Source organism: Crassostrea angulata, chromosome 8 (assembly GCF_025612915.1).
Source record: "Crassostrea angulata isolate pt1a10 chromosome 8, ASM2561291v2, whole genome shotgun sequence".
In the NCBI taxonomy this organism is placed as follows: Eukaryota; Metazoa; Mollusca; class Bivalvia; order Ostreida; family Ostreidae; genus Magallana; species Magallana angulata.
The window spans coordinates 20,646,202-20,664,110 of NC_069118.1; the positions used below are offsets into that span (position 1 = coordinate 20,646,202).

The window sequence follows — 17,909 nt, forward strand, 5'->3', positions numbered from 1 at the left end:
AAAGAAAAAAATATGAAGGTATTGATTTAACTAGTTTCCAGAGTTAAGATATATGACCAGTAGTACATGAAGTACATAAGGCAATGTGAATGTTGTTGCAGGTACTACGAAACAATGAGGCGGAGGAACTATGTGACGCCCACGTCGTACCTGGAGCTGATCAAGACCTTCAAGAGCCTGCTGGACCACAAGAGAATGGAGATTCTGACCCTCAAGAACCGCTACATCGTGGGGCTGGAGAAACTGGAGTTCTCCGAGAGTCAGGTACACACAGTTACGAATAGCGCAATTCTTGTTAGGGTCATTAACAGTCTAAAAAGAAGAAAAAATTATACAGTGTATACTTCACGTACAAATATAGATTGCGATTCTTATTACAGCGAATTACAGAATACCGGTAGAGTTTTCAATAGCTTGTTGGATTGCTCAATAGGGTATTCAATTTGGTCAGCAAGGTATCACATTAGGTTTAAATCTAGGTCATGTGATTACTCAGGTATGACAGCGATAAAGTGAGTTAATCTAGTAAACATTTGCACATTTGGGCCTTTTTTGTTTCTCCCTGTTGTCCTACATTACTGCTATAAAAGTCTTAACTAATTAAGAAGTCACAGCACAAAAATACTCTTAGTGCTGTATGTTGCACCAGGAATTGGGGAACCAAAATGTCTAATGATTTATTGCAGGAAAAAAAATATCTCCGTAATTCTTAAAGCTATGCTTTTCTCTTTTGTTTGTTTCTTCAGAAATGTCTTTTGAATTACATTTTTTTGAAAAACAAAATTCAAATTACTCCAAGCAGAATTGATGCTCTATAGAATCCAGTGCTGTCCAGGTGAACATTCTTTTTAAAGGTCTATGAATAGAATAGCTAACAATAGGAGAGAGTGTTCTAGAGGTTTTCTTTGTGCCAAATGAATTGGTTGAGTGCAAAATAACAATCTACACTTGGGTAACCACAGGACCTAGATTTAAACCTGATGTGATACCTTGCTGACCAAATTGAATACCCTATTGAGCAATCCAACAAGCTATTGAAAACTCTACCGGTATTCTGTAATTCGCTGTAAAGTGATAAAAAATGATATAAAAATTGATCTATGATGAAGTTGTTGCTGTTTAACTGGATTTTCAGGTTGCTATTTTTTGCTAAATTTTGTGGTATCTTTTGGACACAAAAATTTAATCACCAAAAATATTATCCTTTAAATTTAACAATTAAGGTTATTGTTAAAATAAGATTGCAGAAAACATTGTTTTGGAATCTAACCAAAAAAATGTTTGCACTGGTAGAATATTATTTCAAAGATTTACTGAATATTCAAATTTTTTTAATGCTTAATTTTTACTGTGACTATAGGTGAACGTGATGCAGCAAGAGTTAGTGGAACTCCAACCTAAGCTGATTCAGACCAGCAAAGAGACAGCGGAGCTGATCGAGTTCATCAGCAAAGAGAGCATCGAAGTGGAGGCTGTCAAGAAGGTGGTGGAGGCCGACGAAGTGGTGGCTAATAACGCCGCCATGGACGCCAAGGCCATCAAAGTAGGTCAAGGTCAAGGAAGGGGAATATTTTAGAAGGTCACATACTGTGTGCTGTTTGATTATTTATAGCTTTCTTCTTTCCATGGCTCCCTCCTTCTATATTCATACACATGTACTCTGGGTTTTTGTAGTGTAAGTTGGTAGGAGGGAGTGTCAATATTAATTTTGAAATTGAAAGTGACTTAAGTTATTGTCATGAATTAACTTAACAAACATGTTTGATGTGCTTAGGATGAGTGTGAAGCCAAGCTGGCAGTTGCCATGCCGGCCCTAAATGCTGCCGTAGCTGCCCTGGACACACTGAAACAGAATGACATTTCTCTGGTCAAGGCTATGGCTAATCCACCTAATGGGGTCAAACTGGTCATGGAAGCTGTCTGTATTATGAAGGTCAGTGTCAGATATTTCAATAAAAAGCAATACCTCCTGCATGTTTCTTGGACTGGATTGGGGTTTATAATAAAATTCATTTTGATTTTTCAGAGCATTAAGCCAGACAATAAAGTGGATGCTAATGGCCGAAAAGTGGAGGATTACTGGCCTGCAGCCAAGAGAGTAAGTGGCTTGTCTCTATTAAATATTTCACTTATAAAATAGACAATGAAATATGTACTTATAGATACTAAAGAAGAAAAAAAATTCCTCTGTATTAAAGCATTTTGCAAATATATTTTTAATGACTTTTTCCTGTTCAATTTTTGTACGTGTACTTTGATTTCCAGATGCTGGGAGACATCAAGTTCTTAGATTCCCTCAAGGAGTATGACAAGGACAATATCCCAATGCCGGTGATGAAAAAGATCCGAGACAAGTACATGAGTAACCCAGACTTTGAGCCCAATCTGATCAGGAACGTGTCGTCTGCCTGTGAGGGTCTCTGTAAGTGGATCAGGGCCATGGACGTGTACGACAGTGTCATCAAGGTCAGTCTTCAGTTATTGGTGTCAAGGTCAAATAGTGTTGATTAATTTTTCTTATCACAACTTTTCTCCAGGGATGGAGATCTGAGATTATCATAATAACTTTACCAGTAGGATTAGAAAATAATAAATCATAAGAACTATAAAACTAAGTTTGATAAATTCACAGCTTATATTTGTCTTACTAATTAATTTCTCATATGGAAATGCTACTAGCATCACAGTTGCATGTGTATATAATATTGATTTTACTGAAGTATTGGTTTTTGTTAATGAAGGTTGTGGGACCAAAGCGGCGGAGTTTAGAGGAGGCAGAGGCTACATTAGCCACACAAATGGCCAGGCTCCACCAGAAACAGGCAGAACTACAGGCAATCACTGACAAACTGAACGGGCTGAAGGATCAGCTCAAAACCAAGGAGGAGGAAAAAGTGGTAAGACAGCGTGTAGATATACATTGATTATATACAGTTGAACTTCGATATCTCAAACACTGATATCTCGAATACAATGGATATGTCAAAGTGATTTGTAAGTCCCAACCAATTATTTTTTATTAATAAGCATTTTACCCTCGATATCTCGAAAACTGGGATATCTTGAAGTTTTTAAACAGTCTCATCTAGTTCGAGATAAGGAAGTTTGACTGTAATTGTGGTAAATCTAAAACGTCTCTCTAATTGTAAATAGGAAGGTTATTTTGTGATAGTTTAATCTTAATCTGATTACTGTCCTTACTTAGAACTTGGAGGATAACATTGAACTGACCAAAATAAAGATAGAAAGAGCAGAAAAGCTTATCAGTGGACTGGGAGGAGAGAAAGATAGGTGGACGAATGTAAGTTTGTCTTTATTTAAAGGAGCTTTACATGTGTTGGACATTGTTTTGATTTCCTTTTAAATCATTCAGTGTCTCAGAAATGCAGGTAGTAGTGTTGATTTTTTAAGATTTTCTTTGATAAGATGATATCATATGAATCATAGAGAATTTAAGAGAATTGCATAGATTAGTTGAGCATTTAAAAAATGAAATGGACAAACTATCTGATAATTAAGGCACATACATTGTACTGGTGGTCAGTATTTCAAAAACATTACTTCTTTCTAACATGACAGAATGTGGAGGAATTGAGTGAGACCTATGACAACATTGTGGGTGATGTGCTGTTATCGGCCAGCGTGGTGGCGTACCTGGGACCATTCATCCTGGACTACCGCCAAGAGTGTCTGAAAGAGTGGTACTCCATGTGCGCCGAGCGGAACATACCGCTCTCCGAACACTTCTCCCTGTACACCACACTCGGGGACCCTGTCAAGATCCGAGACTGGCAGATTGCCGGACTCCCCGTAGACAAGTCAGTATAGCTTTGTTGATGTGTTGTAATACTTTAAATCATTATACTGTGGAATCATTAGATTTCCTGGTGGCTCAATTTTCGTGGAATTCGTGGGCACCTCTCATCCACGAATTAACACCCCCCACGAATTAATAAATTAGGGCTATAAAGTCATAACCCTTTTGTAAGTATACAAAAATACACGAAATTACGTCGCCACGAACGTGTAAAATTTAAGCAATCCACGAAAATTGGCCCCCATGAATTTTAATGATTCCACAGTATTTGATTTTCATAACATTTTTGGGATATAAGTTTTCAAGTTTACTTAATGTTTGATAAGGACATCAATTTTCCATTACTATAAATAGTTTGATACAGAATAATTGTAGCATGATCATTTTTTTTTTAAGATAATGCTTTGGTAGTTTTCATGTCTGTCATCAAAGATGCAATTCACTTTTAAAAATAAAACAAAAGTTAACAGTACATGTAATCGTATGAGGAAGAAACTAATCATGTGTTATCATTCTGTATGCATAAAACTTATTCTTTTACAGTTACTCGGTGGAGAATGCTATCATTGTGATGAGTGCTAATCGCTGGCCCCTGATGATTGACCCCCAGGGTCAGGCCAATAAGTGGGTCAAGAACATGGAGAAGTCCAACAAGCTGGAGGTCGTCAAGATGTCTGATGTCAACTTCAGCCGGAACCTGGAAAACTGTATTCAGGTATACTCAACTGGCATATTCTTTGGAACAATTAATGGAGATAGAGAATAAAGCAGTTGTCAAGTTTTTGTTATGTTGCAGCAGGTTATCTGCAAAATATTATCTTTAGTGCTTCAATGTATTAATTGTTACTAAATGTTCCAAAATTAAAAAAAGATTCTTTGAAAATATGTAAACTAATTTGTTTTATTTCTTTAGTTTGGAAATCCTTGTTTGCTGGAAAATGTTGGAGAAGAGTTGGACCCTATTCTAGAACCCATTCTTCTGAAGCAGACATTCAAACAGGTACAATATATGCTTTCTCTCTTATTCAGCTTCAATTTGCACATAGAAAACACGGATTATCTTTTGTAATAACCCTAATGTAATGAATTTTGTGCTGAATTTTTAGAACAACATGGAGTACATCCGTGTGGGAGACCACATCATCGAGTACAGCAAGGACTTCAAGCTGTACATCACAACCAGGCTCCGCAACCCACACTATCTGCCAGAAGTCTCAGTCAAGGTCAGTTCTACAGGATCCATATACCACATACGTGATGCTCATTGAAGTTATAAGTTTTTGTCAGTTGACTGAAATCAAAGTAAAAATTCACTTTGCAACAGAAATGAATACTACTGAATTTGGCGACTCCACAGCTTTCCATCAAATCGCAAGAACGTGAAATCACAAATGCTGAATTTTTATCATAGTTGCATGTTCTTTACATATGTCTGAAAAATAAAAGTGAGATTTCAAAATTCATGAGATGTTATTTTCACGATTTTACGCGGATATTTATTCCTCGCTTTTAATTAGGAATTAGTATTGCCTGTTTTTAATTGTTCAGCTTGCATTGAATACAGGTAAAATTTTCAAACTTTAAAGGCTTAGCACATGCATTGTACTGTAATATTCTATACAAAATAGTGGCTCTTATTTTTCACCTGCTCCATCTTTTTGCATACAGGTGACCTTGCTGAACTTCATGATAACATTACTTGGTTTGGAGGACCAGCTTCTGGGAATCGTTGCCGCCAAAGAAAAACCAGAGCTAGAGGAAAAGAAAAACATGCTGATTATCGAGAGTGCCAGAAACAAGCGACAGCTCAAAGAAATCGAGGACAAGATACTGGAGGTCCTCTCCTCATCCCAGGTAAGTGCAGGCAATCATTGAAGGTCCTATTTTTAAACCAGGTAAAGGGAGATAAACATTTGAGGTCCTCTTTTCATCCCACATAAGGGGAGAGAAACTTTGGAAGTGCTATCTTAATCTTTGGCAAAGGGAGATAAACATTTGAGGTCCTCTACCTCCTTAACTGAGATAAAGCGATATTAATTTAGGGGAATTTTCAGATAAAAGACATTTCTTCATCTTTATTAAATTTTGTAAAGTACTAGAACACAGGACGTTACTTGATACATGAAAATAAAAGAAAATTTATGTCTACCAGAAAAGTACAGAGGTGCTGACATTTTGAAATCCTTACAGGGTAACATTTTGGAGGATGAGACTGCCATAGAAATCCTATCCTCCAGTAAGATCTTGTCAGAGGAGATATCGGAGAAACAGCTGGTGGCCACGAAAACCGAGGCCGCCATTGATGATGTCAGGAATGGATACAAACCCGTGAGTCTGAATTGAAAAGCATAAATAACATGGACTCATGAAGGATTGATTTTCTGAAATTTAGTTATTGTATTATTAACTATTTTTTAGGTTGCAAAGCACGGTAGTGTGCTGTTCTTTGTGATCTCTGACTTGGCCAACATTGACCCCATGTACCAGTATTCCCTGGCCTGGTTTATCAACCTCTATCTCCAGGTATAGTGTATTATTTTTCAGATTTTATTGCATGCAATTTCACTTGCTTAAGATTCCAGCAGAAGGAGGCTTTTATTTTAGGCAGCCTTTTGTGCTGTCCCACTCATACATGCAGTGTAAGAAGTATATCACATTAAGCAGTCTTATTGTAGTAAGAGGTATTAATGCAGTCCCAATACTGTTACAGTCAGTTTAAGAATTCTGTTCCATGAAGCAGCCTTAATTTGTGTAATGAGATATATAAAAGATGCCCCACTTACTTTTACATGTAGTGTAAGACTGTTACATGTAGTGTAAGACTGTTACATGTAGTGTAAGACTGTTACTTGTAGTATACAGTTGTTGACTGGGGTCAAGGGCAACAGTTGATCTGTCGGACCGGCTCGCAAACTATTGCCCAAGGCCGAAGGCTGCGGGCAACAGTTTGGGAGCCGGTCCGACAGATCAACTGTTGCCCGAGACACAGTCAACAACTGTTTTGTTATACCCCTTTTTTAACCAATAACTTGTGTTCGCGGAATGTGACGTCACTGGTCAACAGTCGATTTTAACAGTTCCAGTCCAACAGTCAAAATGCTGGACTTTTTTTTCATATAGAGTTATATAGTAAATGTTTTACAGGGGTATAACAATGTAAGACTGTTACATGTAGTGTAAGACTGTTACATGTAGTGTAAGACTGTTACAAGTAGTGTAAGAATGTTACAAGTAGTGTATTAAGACTGTTACATGCGGTGTAAGAAATCATTTCCATTAAGCATTCTTTGTATATAGAGATTATTTAAGGAAATGTAATTATACCATCCTGCTTTTTGTTACAGTCCATCATAAACAGTGCCCCGTCCCAGGAGTTGGAAGAGAGGATCCACAACCTGAACGAACACTTCACCTACAGCATCTACAAGAACGTCTGCCGCTCGCTGTTTGAGAAGGACAAGCTGCTCTTCTCCTTCCTCCTGTGTATCGGCATCGCTAAACAAAAGTAGGAACGCTCTGCATGTTTTATACACTGTCAAATCAATTATGAATATTTAATTTATTCATTTATTTGATAGATGGTAATGAGGAGAAGTTAGTTTGAAGGGGTTATAATAATGTTGTGTATGAATCACAGTATGAGCATTCAAGCAGGTTTTTTTTTTATTTAAATTGTTAAATTTAATGTATTAATAGTTAAAATTTTGTTAAAGAATGTTCTGTCACAGTAGGCATAACTAGCTTTTGTTTTTCACAGAGCATGTTTATTAGGATGTCACCGGGATTTGATATCATTTCACATTGCAATCCATTAAATCTCTTTCATAAGGAATGCTGATCTGTAAAATTAGGACTATTTTCAAAATAAATTTTGTTTATGTATGTAAGCTATACTCGGATGGTTTCTTCTTTTTTCAGTAATTTTGGACTTTTCTTCTATTTACAAAAAATTAAATAATTGTTTAATAATAATGAACAATGGATTTAATGATATTAAATATGCATTGGGAAATTAATTGCTAATTCTCGGGTATGCTAATTAAGAAAAAGTATCAAGTGAAATAAGCTTTGATAAAGCTATAGTTCTATACATAATAAGTAGGGAATATTAGTTTTCCGTGCATCAGCTTTACATTGAATCGTGCCACTGTCTTTGTTAGAACGATGCCATACTCCTCTATAGGGTAAGTGTGTGCAGTGATAGCAGCGTGTTGTGTTTTTGTCCGTGAATCTCTAAGTCTTTTTTCCCACAGCAATTTTTTTTTATCTCAATGGAATTTTGTAGGTTTAATTAAGCAGGAATTTTTTCTCATTTTTTATATGTTGCAATGTTAAAGCAATGTTTTTTGTTTTGTTGCTTTTTCCTTTCAAATTGATAAGTTGCTCTGTAGACTTCTTAAACACAATTTTATCAGTTTGGAGTTTTAAAGTACATCTTCTAATATTACCTCTGATTGTTGGGATTAAAGTACCATATTTTGATAATCTTCATCTTCATAGGCTTGTGGGTCCCCAAATTTTGTCTTAGGGAGCAAGTCTTTTTTTCAAATTATTAGGGCCCCGCAAGGATTTGCGGGTGCCCTATAGTAATCGCTCTGTCCGTCCGTCCTTCTGTCCGTCCGTCTGTCACTCTTCCGTCCACAAATTTCGTGTTTTTTTCTAATAACTTTTTTTATGGTTGCCCAATCAAGTTCAAATTTGGTATGGTAGTTCAGTAGGCAGAAATACATATTTTGATGCTAAGTTTGGTTCTCTATGTCTTCTGGTTTGGAGCTGGGGTGGTGGGGTAGATTCCTAACTATGCATAAGTATGAATGGGCAAAGAGAGATAACTGCTGAGAATGAATGGGCAAAGAGAGATAACTGCTGAGAATGTTACCATTGTATACATGGAAGGCTGTGCAATATTTGTCCTTTGGGATTAATTAACCTTCCACACTATTTTATTTTTTAATTATTTATTTTATTTTTTTCTGCCTTAATGCTGTTAATTTTAACAGGTAATCAGATAATAACCCCATTCTGTCATTTCTGAAAAAAAATCTTATTGTAAATTTAGAACAAACGGATGAGAGAGCAGAACAATTAATCCCCTGGGATTAATTATCTTGCCTGCTGCAGAAAATTTAGAGGCTTATCTCTATCTGTCATATCAAGATTAATGAACACCTTTGTCTACACTGATGTTTGTTTTGAAGCAAATTAAACTCTCATTCCATGAGCTGCACCCTAATATTTTTACCCCTCAGTTTAAAGGATGGTATTTGATAAAGAATATTTCTATATGTGATCTTGCAGTTCTTTAAATCTTATGCGGGGCATTTATTTTTCATCATTGTTAATATAAAGAGGATGGAATTCAAAGTTTTTTTCACTTCTCTATATTAATTGTCATAGCGGGGCCCTTCCTGACTGGTCAGTTTTCTAGTTTTAAAAAACAGTCCAACCTGGACCAAACTCGCGATTGTTAAACCAGGGACAATACAGGCAACAAGCAAGGATAAAGGGTGCTTAGTGAAATAGTTTTATTTTGGGTCATGGAAGGAAAAATTGAAATTCATATTTATGCACTAATCAGAAAAAGGCCATCTTTGAGCGTTGAACAGATCCTCTGAATTATATAAACAGATTTGAGCTTACATGACCATGTTGACGTGTCTTACACCACTAGGCTCACCTTAGATCGGGTCTGAGCCTGCTGCTGACTTTGTGTTCACACATCATTAAACAATAATAGTCTGCATTTTAATTCCAGCTTGATTCTTCAGTTTTGCAGTTTTTCTAAGGAATGCACTCTTACTTATATAATGGCAAATTGTAAGGATCATTTATGTGAAGTTTTTTATCGGCACATTTTAGTCCAATGAATTCTGCCATTTCATTATTTTGAGTAGGAATTATTTGTTTTGCAATCTTTGAACCCAGTATTTTCTCTTTAATATTGTTCATTATGATGTTTTGTCTGAATTTCGTTTTGAAAGAGATACTCGGTAAGTTGTAGTTACAGACTGTAGTCAAGCCTTCTAAAAGATAGGCAAACATTGTAACAGTTGCAATTATTAGTTACAAATGTACGTGGATTAAAACAACATTTAATCAACTAAATAGTTAAATTCAAATAGCGAAAAAATACCATGTTTTTAGAAACTAGTCCACTATATGAAAAAAGTACATGTACTAGCAAATGTGATCATTGTTAACTAAATGTACCTCACAGTGTACAGATAAAACATTGTAACTGCACGAACAAAGCAAGGCGGTTTAAAAAGAGAGATAAATTAGAAAGTATTTACGATATGTATGCATGATCATTAGATTAAATATATGTGTACCTGGAAAATTTAGAGACCCTTAGATCTTATACATAAATCTTATATGTCAATTTTCATAAATCAAACTCCTCATCTTATTTAAAAATCTTATATTTTGAAATAATATTATAAAAAAAACTTTATTGAAAAGCATTTTTTATATCAGATGTTTAACACTGTATATTTTAGTTTTATAGGTTTGCTCAACAATACATGTTCATGTACAAGGAAGGCTCATGTCATTTACTTCCCTTTTGAATCAAAGAGTATACTATTTTGTAGCAAAGAAATGTCCCTATTGGACTCTCATAACTTCTCTGACTCCTTTGTAGTGGTGAAATAAACGACCGTGATTGGCGCTTCCTACTGACAGGGGGTGTGGCCCTGGAGAATCCTTTCCCTAACCCAGCAGCTGATTGGCTCCCTGACAAGTCCTGGGGAGAAATCGTCCGGGCTTCTGATCTACCACCCTTCAAAGGCTTCATGGAACATTTTCGCAAAAATGTATAAAAATTATATAGCACTTTAACTCCAGCCCTTTACATCTACCAGATTTTAGATATCGTCATATTGACATCTAGTCTGAAGCATTCATACTAAAAGTTAACTCATTTTGTTGCCAAAATGATTATTTTATAGAAGATTGTACCGTATTTGACTCTTAGAATAATCAGAAAATTAGCATACTGAACTAATTTGGTATGATTTTTGATTCACAGCTGAATGCATGGAAGAAGATCTATGATTCCACTGCTCCCCAGACTGAGCCCCTCATGGAGCCGTGGGACAAGAGCCTCAATCGACTGGAGGAACTGATAGTGCTCCGGTGTCTGCGTCCGGATAAGGTAAACAGATAGAAGACATGCATGGCGGCTATTTAATTAGCAGTCTTGGATTTGACGTCGACCTGTGTTAATTTTTCCCCAACACAATATCTCTAGATCTCCTTATTTTTTGAAATTCCATATAATAACATGTAGTTTTCAAAATCTAATGGAGTGTTTGTTTAGAATTTGACCAGTTTTAAGTTCATCATAAGGATAATATCAAATGGATGTGAATTTAAGATAATGTAAAGTTAACATTATATTCCATACACCAAGTATATACACTTTCAATTTTGTTGCAAAATAGATTTCTTTCTCTTTATAGATGCAGTGAACGTTTAATAATATTTGATACGATATTTTGTTTTTTGTAGATGGTTCCAGCTGTTCAAAACTTCATTGTGGAGAAGATGAGTCAGCAGTACATTGAACCCCCGACCTTTGACCTGTCGCTCAGCTACGAGGACTCCCAGCATTTCTCCCCCCTTATATTCCTTCTGTCCCCTGGGGCTGACCCCATGGCCGGTCTATACAGATTTGCCGAAGAAAAAGGTAAAATATAATGTCTTCTCCCTCTATTCATTTGTTTGATTGTACTGAAACTGAGTTGTTGAAACAGTGAGTTTACTCAAATGCCATCATAGGAGGTTCCAGTGTTCACTTTATTACTAGACTATAGTCTGTACCTAATTGCTTGAAACCAGTGCTAATTTACAGGTATCTTAGAAATAATTGGCTTCCTAGGTTCATAGGCCACTTCGTGTGTGTGTGTTTGTGTTTGAACTGTATCTGAAGAAAGAGCTTGTTAGTTCCAAGAGCAAGTCTGTATTACATTTAACCCATATGTATGTTATAACATGTGCCATTATCTCGGGATTGTATTAAAACAATAGGAGTGCAGCACCTGTATATCTTGTATACTGTATCATTTGTTTGCAGTCCGTAGTATTAACCTCAACATTCAAGCAAAACATTTCAGCAATTTGTCCATTTTGAACTCAGATGATTTTTATTCTGGTGAATTGTGAAATCATTTAATCTGTTTGCTAACTTTCTCCTGATTGATTTTTAGATGTGGGTGAGTAAACATTGTGTTGTTCTTAGAGCAGAGAGAAGCACAAATGCTTGTCGATCAAAAAAAAAAACCTGAAAATGAAGGCCAAAAAAATTAATTCCTTGGTTCTCAAGGTGCCTGCATCTGATTTATCAAAGTGTTTACCCATGCTTAAATGATTTGAATTAATTTCTCTCAACTCTTGCTCCATGTGGCTTCTTCATCCTTGGAAGAAAACATGAAGATTTATTTCTAATCATTTTGTTCAGATCATTTAATCAATTCATTTGATTAATAAAACATTGGGTTTTAAAAATAAAAGAAAAATATAATGCATCTGTTCGTTATTTAATAAGAAGAAGAAAAAGAAAGAAAAATCTCTGTCCTCCAGCATTTATTTTTGAAAGTATTGGCCTGAGAACCAAATAATTGATTTGAAGTGGCCTGTATAGAAATGATAGTGAAAAAATTGTAGGTATTTAGAATAGATCTGTGTCTGCCATTGTTTATTGTTCTGACACTGAATGGTTTATTGATGATTAAACTGATCATTGTTCTGATAATCAGGTGCTATTAAGTCTGTGTCTGTAAGGAAAAGTGAAGGTGAGTATGTTGGTGTATTGGTTGATTCATGTCACATGACAATGAGAACATGTGATACTGTCATGTGACAACCAGGTGAAGTGATGATTGGTTGCTTAAAAAGTCAATTCAGTCACGTAACTGCTTTTGGAATTCTCATGTGCTAAGCCACATATCTGCTGTTGTTGGGATTCCAAACAAGTACATTTACACAAGAGTGTGTAATTGGTTTTATAAACGATATACATCACCGTCTGCTTTTAAAAGTTGTATGTGCGATTGGAGGTTAAGGGTTGTGAGTGGTGTATTTTGGTCTCGCTGGTTACAGAAAATGTCAATATCTTATAATCCACCACAGTGGTATTTGTGTGGGCATGGTTGTTAGATCACTAGGTGCACCGCTAGACATAGGCCTGGGGTACCACAAGGAACATACACCCAGTGCATGGTTGTGTATAGTGTTAAAGGATATCAGTACTTGATTTCAAATTTATATATATTGTAAATGTTAATTAAAGCAATTGTCTTGTGTGGTTGTGTTTTTACAATGTGAATTAATACTCACTAAAATTTCATGCATTTATTCATTCAGGAAGATCAAAAAATGGTATCACCACATCAAGTTTGTTTGATTGACCTTTTAACCTTTTGACCTTTTTGTTTGTTTATTTAATATTCCATGTGACCTCTAACAGGTTTAATACCTCCACTGCCTTCATCACAGTCACAGATGAGTGATGATTCATCAGAGCGTAAAATAACCTCATTACTTGGGGTCACACACCCCTCAGAGGATCATGCGCGTATGTCCATACCACTACTAACCTGTCACTCATGCACACTGCCACCAAACGACCTTCTGGTAGGGTCAAGGTTATTCCATAATTGATAGTTGAAAATTAAATAGAGTAAAACATTCTAGACATAATAAAATAAAAAATCTAAAATCTTTTTTTTTATCATGAGTTAGCAATATGTATTTAGATTAAATAAAAAAGTGAATAATTAACTTACCAGTATATCAATTTCTTCAGCCTACCAGAATCTAAAGGTGGCCCCCCTTAGAGATAATTCCCTCCCCCTGTCACGTCCTAGCTAAAGTAGCCACACCCATCTCACGCCCTAACCCCCTCTGGATGTACCTAGCTTGTTGCTCAAGATAAAGATCAAATGCATCTGATACAAATAATGTAAGAATTTCTACTCTTGATCAACTATTCAATTTTTCAATACACTTAATAAATCTACATGAGAGGATAACATTTACCAGTATTTCTTCATTGTGAAAAATGCTTTCAGCATTGAAAAATAGAAATTTCAAGAAAAATTAGATCAGTCGTGTAGATATTAAAACATCCAGATTTTAATTAACATTTTTAATTTGTAGGAAATTTGTAGAATTTAGATGTAGGACTTTTGTTAGGTTAAAGTAGAACTTTTTAAGGTCTTCCATTTTCACAAAAGACCTGGTAGTGATTATTTTGTTTTTATACGTTCTTTTTTTCTTTTGTTTCTTATTCCTATCAAAGAAATTCTTGCTCTTTTATTTTGTTCCTGATCCCTCTACTTGAAACCCTGACCCAGTAACTTGATTAACTAGGATTTTACAATTAATGTACATGTAGTCATCTTATTTTCAGTAGTCAAGATATATATATGTCATCATGTCTCACTTTTGCATGCTCTCTTTCAGATGTTTTGTATAACTGCATGATGCCAACTTGTAGCAAGTTTGTGTATATTTTATCTTGCATGTGACTTGATTTATATGCATGGATTTTTATGTAATCAATTATGATTGCTTTCTTTCAGTCTCTCCAGCTTATTGTTTCTCCTCAGCAAATTACTGTCCAGATAACTATTGATTTATTGAGAAAAATGTTTTTAATGATTGTAATTTGGTAATAAAAACAATAACAAGTGGAATTTTTCTCCTCCAAATGTCATTTCACAATGCATGTACATGTAATAACGAAAAAAATATATTTACAATCAATATATTAACTAATCTTCATAAGTTTGATTATATTGTTTTCTACTCTTTTAATATGTACTCCTTCTGTAATCTTAATTTTTTCTAAAATAGTGTCCTCTTTCTAGTATTTAGTAATGCATGCATTTCTTTCAATGACCTTGACCTTTTCTATTATTCCACAGGGTCAGGGAGCAAAGGTCTACAAACAATCTCTTTGGGGCAAGGTCAGGGGCCCATAGCTGAGAAAATGATAATGGAGGTAAGATACGCTGTGTCTGATCAGGTTTTTGTACGTTAAAAATTATGTGAAATGTATTTATTGTTTACTGTCAGAGCTAATAATCTGGTGGTGCTTGCTACCAAAAGTCCTACTTAATGTTGAAAGTTCCTCGACGAAGGTCTTGCTTAAACAATAAATGATCGAAAGAAAAGTTCCTGTCACTGAAAAATTAAACCAAGATTTTCATACATCTTTTCTTTGGCCAAAATATTCTTTGTGTGATTTATTCAAACTCAAAAAGATAAACTTCCACTGATTGTGGTGTATTTTAGGCGGTGGATGATGGAACATGGGTTGTTCTACAGAACTGCCACCTCGCGGCGTCATGGCTGGGTGAATTGGAGCGCATCTGTGAAACGGTTTGTTAACACCATGTACATGGCTGTATGAATAATGGCCACTAAGTATACAGTAAAATATGGTTGAAACTAATGCTTACAACAAATTCTGTTTCATTTCCATATTCTTAAGAAAGAATTATAAACTTATATATGGATATGCCAAATATTGTAAAAACATGTACAGTTTATAATGATTAAAAATAATTTGTCCCATTAGTGTTGCACTCTAACTGTGTATACTGTACATTTTCCATTATTGATAAAAATAGTAAGATAGATGAGGAGAAAAAAAATTATTCAAACAATGTGACAGAAGTCTGGAGAAATTATTTTGATAAGAATTTTTCATTTATTCTCATTTTGTCAAACATGATGTTTAATAAATTCAATTTGATTGAAGGTGATTACGGACAACAACATTACCAAGCCCAACTTCCGGCTGTGGCTGACTAGTTACCCCTCTCCAGATTTCCCCGTGTCTGTCCTACAGAATGGGGTCAAGATGACCAACGAGCCCCCCAAAGGACTGAGGGCCAACCTCCTCCGGTCCTACCTGAACGACCCTATCTCTGACCCCGCCTTCTTCTCTCAGTGCAATAAACCAGCAGTATGTACTCAATGATAGGTTTAGTGTCTATAGATAAATGCATGTTGACTTGTCAAAGTTAAATTAATTTTTAATAAACACTGAATTTATTATAGATTTTATTAAATCTATAGGGTTTCGCAACTAGAATTTCAATAATTCATATGGATGAAATATTTTTATCTTTGTTTGCAAATGCTTGTCATTCAAAAATATGATTTTGTAGGAACAGTTTGCAACATCAATTATTATAATTTTGATGTCTACAAAAGCATAACTTCAAATTAATGAAATTTTATGCCATTGCAAAAATTAAACTGCTTCACTCACAATTTGTGTTTTTCAGAGAAAAGTTTAATATATGATTTTTACATTATCCCAAATTATCAATTGTAAATTCCTTTAAATTTTCACATGTATTTAACATTCAATAGGTTTTTGAAAAGCTTCTGTTTGGGCTCTGCTTCTTCCATGCTTTGGTCCAGGAACGTAGGAAATTCGGACCTCTTGGTTGGAATATTCCCTATGAATTCAACGAGTCAGATCTCAGAATCTCTGTCAGACAGCTTCAAGTAATTACACACATATACCTTCAAATTTAGCATGATTAAAATTGAAGTTAATTGATGTATAAATTTAAGTCATGTTATCTTAGTTTATTATAGCACTTTAATCATGCATAAAGTATCAAAATCTATTTTAACTTCTCTATTTAGCTTTAAATTTATGATTTTGAAGAAAATTTATAACTTTTTAATGAATTGTAAAAAATTATTTTAGATGTGTACAAATTGCATTACTATTTAATAGAATCTACAGTTATTTCTGTAAATCTAAGTTCTATACACATATATAATTATTTTATGTCAGATGTTCATCAACGACTATGACAAGCCCCCGCTGGAGGCCCTCAGTTACCTGACCGGTCAGTGTAACTATGGTGGCCGGGTCACTGACGACCTTGACCGGCGACTGATCACCAGTTTACTGGAGATCTTCTACAATGAGAAGCTGATCTTTGACGACACGTACAAGTTCTCCCCGAGCGGCCTCTACTTTGCCCCGCCCAAGGGAAGTTATGATGAGTATGTGGAGTACATCAGGAAGTTACCCCTGATTCCCCACCCTGAGGTAAGGGGACAACTTGCTGTGATGAAATACTCTTCATCACGATTTAAAACTTTTCTTTTAAGTGTTTTATTTTGGTTTGATATGATTTGAAATTTAGAAAATTGAAACTGCAGTGAATTTCCGTGTTAAATGATTTAAGACTCAAAATAACTAGAAAATTAAGCTTAGTTCTAATATTATATTTTTGACCCTCATTAATTACTTGTTACAATTGAGGGGGGAAATGGCTATATATTGATGATTAGCATAGTGTTCCAAGAGTCTCTACTTTGACATTTCTTATTTTAAGCCTGATCCACACAGTGTATGAATTGTCATACTCCAGTGTTAATCTGTCAGTGTGTGTTTGTTTGTAGGTGTTTGGTCTACATGAGAATGCAGACATTTCTAAGGACCAGCAGGAGACACAGCAGCTGTTTGACGGCATTCTGCTGACACTGCCCAGACAGGTCAGTAGACAGTCACTGTCAGCTGTTTGTCAGTAGATTGTATTGAAAAGCTGTTATAGAGATTATCTACTGTCATCATATCTATATTGTCAGTTAAGGATATACACAGTAGACTGTCACTTCTCTGTCAGTAGAGAGTAAACACTATCATAGAGATTATACACTGTCATCAGTTATGTCAGTAAAACTTATGCACACATGAATGAAACTTAGGAATAGATATATACTTTACTTTTTCATTTGTTTTAATGTGTTTGGTCATCTCCTAAGAAAAATCTATTGTCAATAAGGACTTTCTAGATTACTTCTTCTTAATAGATAGAAAACTAGGATTATAGATAAATGATAGCTAATATTATGTATAGAAGAGTTATAGAATGATAGCATTTAGCAAGTATATAATGCTGTATTAAGGTAGATTGTGTACTGTGTGTCTAGAGCTACTTGTAGATATAGAGAGATAAACAAAAGAAGTGTGTAAATAGGATGTGATACAAATTTGGCAATCTTACCTTTATACCGAATTTGATAATGATAATTTGAAGAATGAAAAAGT

At 35.1% G+C, this 17,909-nt stretch overlaps 1 protein-coding gene across 1 annotated transcript in view; it reads left to right on the plus strand.

The window, feature by feature from the left end:
• LOC128161547 (dynein axonemal heavy chain 3-like) overlaps positions 1–17,909 on the plus strand; it is a 76,758-nt gene that overhangs the window by 49,250 nt on the left and 9,599 nt on the right. Inside the window, exons 53-78 of the mRNA XM_052824858.1 lie at positions 102–264; positions 1,361–1,543; positions 1,775–1,933; positions 2,027–2,098; positions 2,266–2,466; positions 2,742–2,897; positions 3,206–3,301; positions 3,580–3,818; positions 4,361–4,532; positions 4,731–4,817; positions 4,924–5,040; positions 5,486–5,671; positions 6,008–6,145; positions 6,236–6,340; positions 7,162–7,322; positions 7,978–8,001; positions 10,461–10,632; positions 10,848–10,973; positions 11,330–11,507; positions 13,287–13,394; positions 14,749–14,825; positions 15,119–15,205; positions 15,588–15,794; positions 16,208–16,345; positions 16,644–16,904; positions 17,261–17,353. Of these exons, the coding sequence (XP_052680818.1) occupies positions 102–264; positions 1,361–1,543; positions 1,775–1,933; positions 2,027–2,098; positions 2,266–2,466; positions 2,742–2,897; positions 3,206–3,301; positions 3,580–3,818; positions 4,361–4,532; positions 4,731–4,817; positions 4,924–5,040; positions 5,486–5,671; positions 6,008–6,145; positions 6,236–6,340; positions 7,162–7,322; positions 7,978–8,001; positions 10,461–10,632; positions 10,848–10,973; positions 11,330–11,507; positions 13,287–13,394; positions 14,749–14,825; positions 15,119–15,205; positions 15,588–15,794; positions 16,208–16,345; positions 16,644–16,904; positions 17,261–17,353 (3,706 nt within the window). The remainder of the gene's footprint in view (positions 1–101; positions 265–1,360; positions 1,544–1,774; positions 1,934–2,026; positions 2,099–2,265; positions 2,467–2,741; positions 2,898–3,205; positions 3,302–3,579; positions 3,819–4,360; positions 4,533–4,730; positions 4,818–4,923; positions 5,041–5,485; positions 5,672–6,007; positions 6,146–6,235; positions 6,341–7,161; positions 7,323–7,977; positions 8,002–10,460; positions 10,633–10,847; positions 10,974–11,329; positions 11,508–13,286; positions 13,395–14,748; positions 14,826–15,118; positions 15,206–15,587; positions 15,795–16,207; positions 16,346–16,643; positions 16,905–17,260; positions 17,354–17,909) is intronic.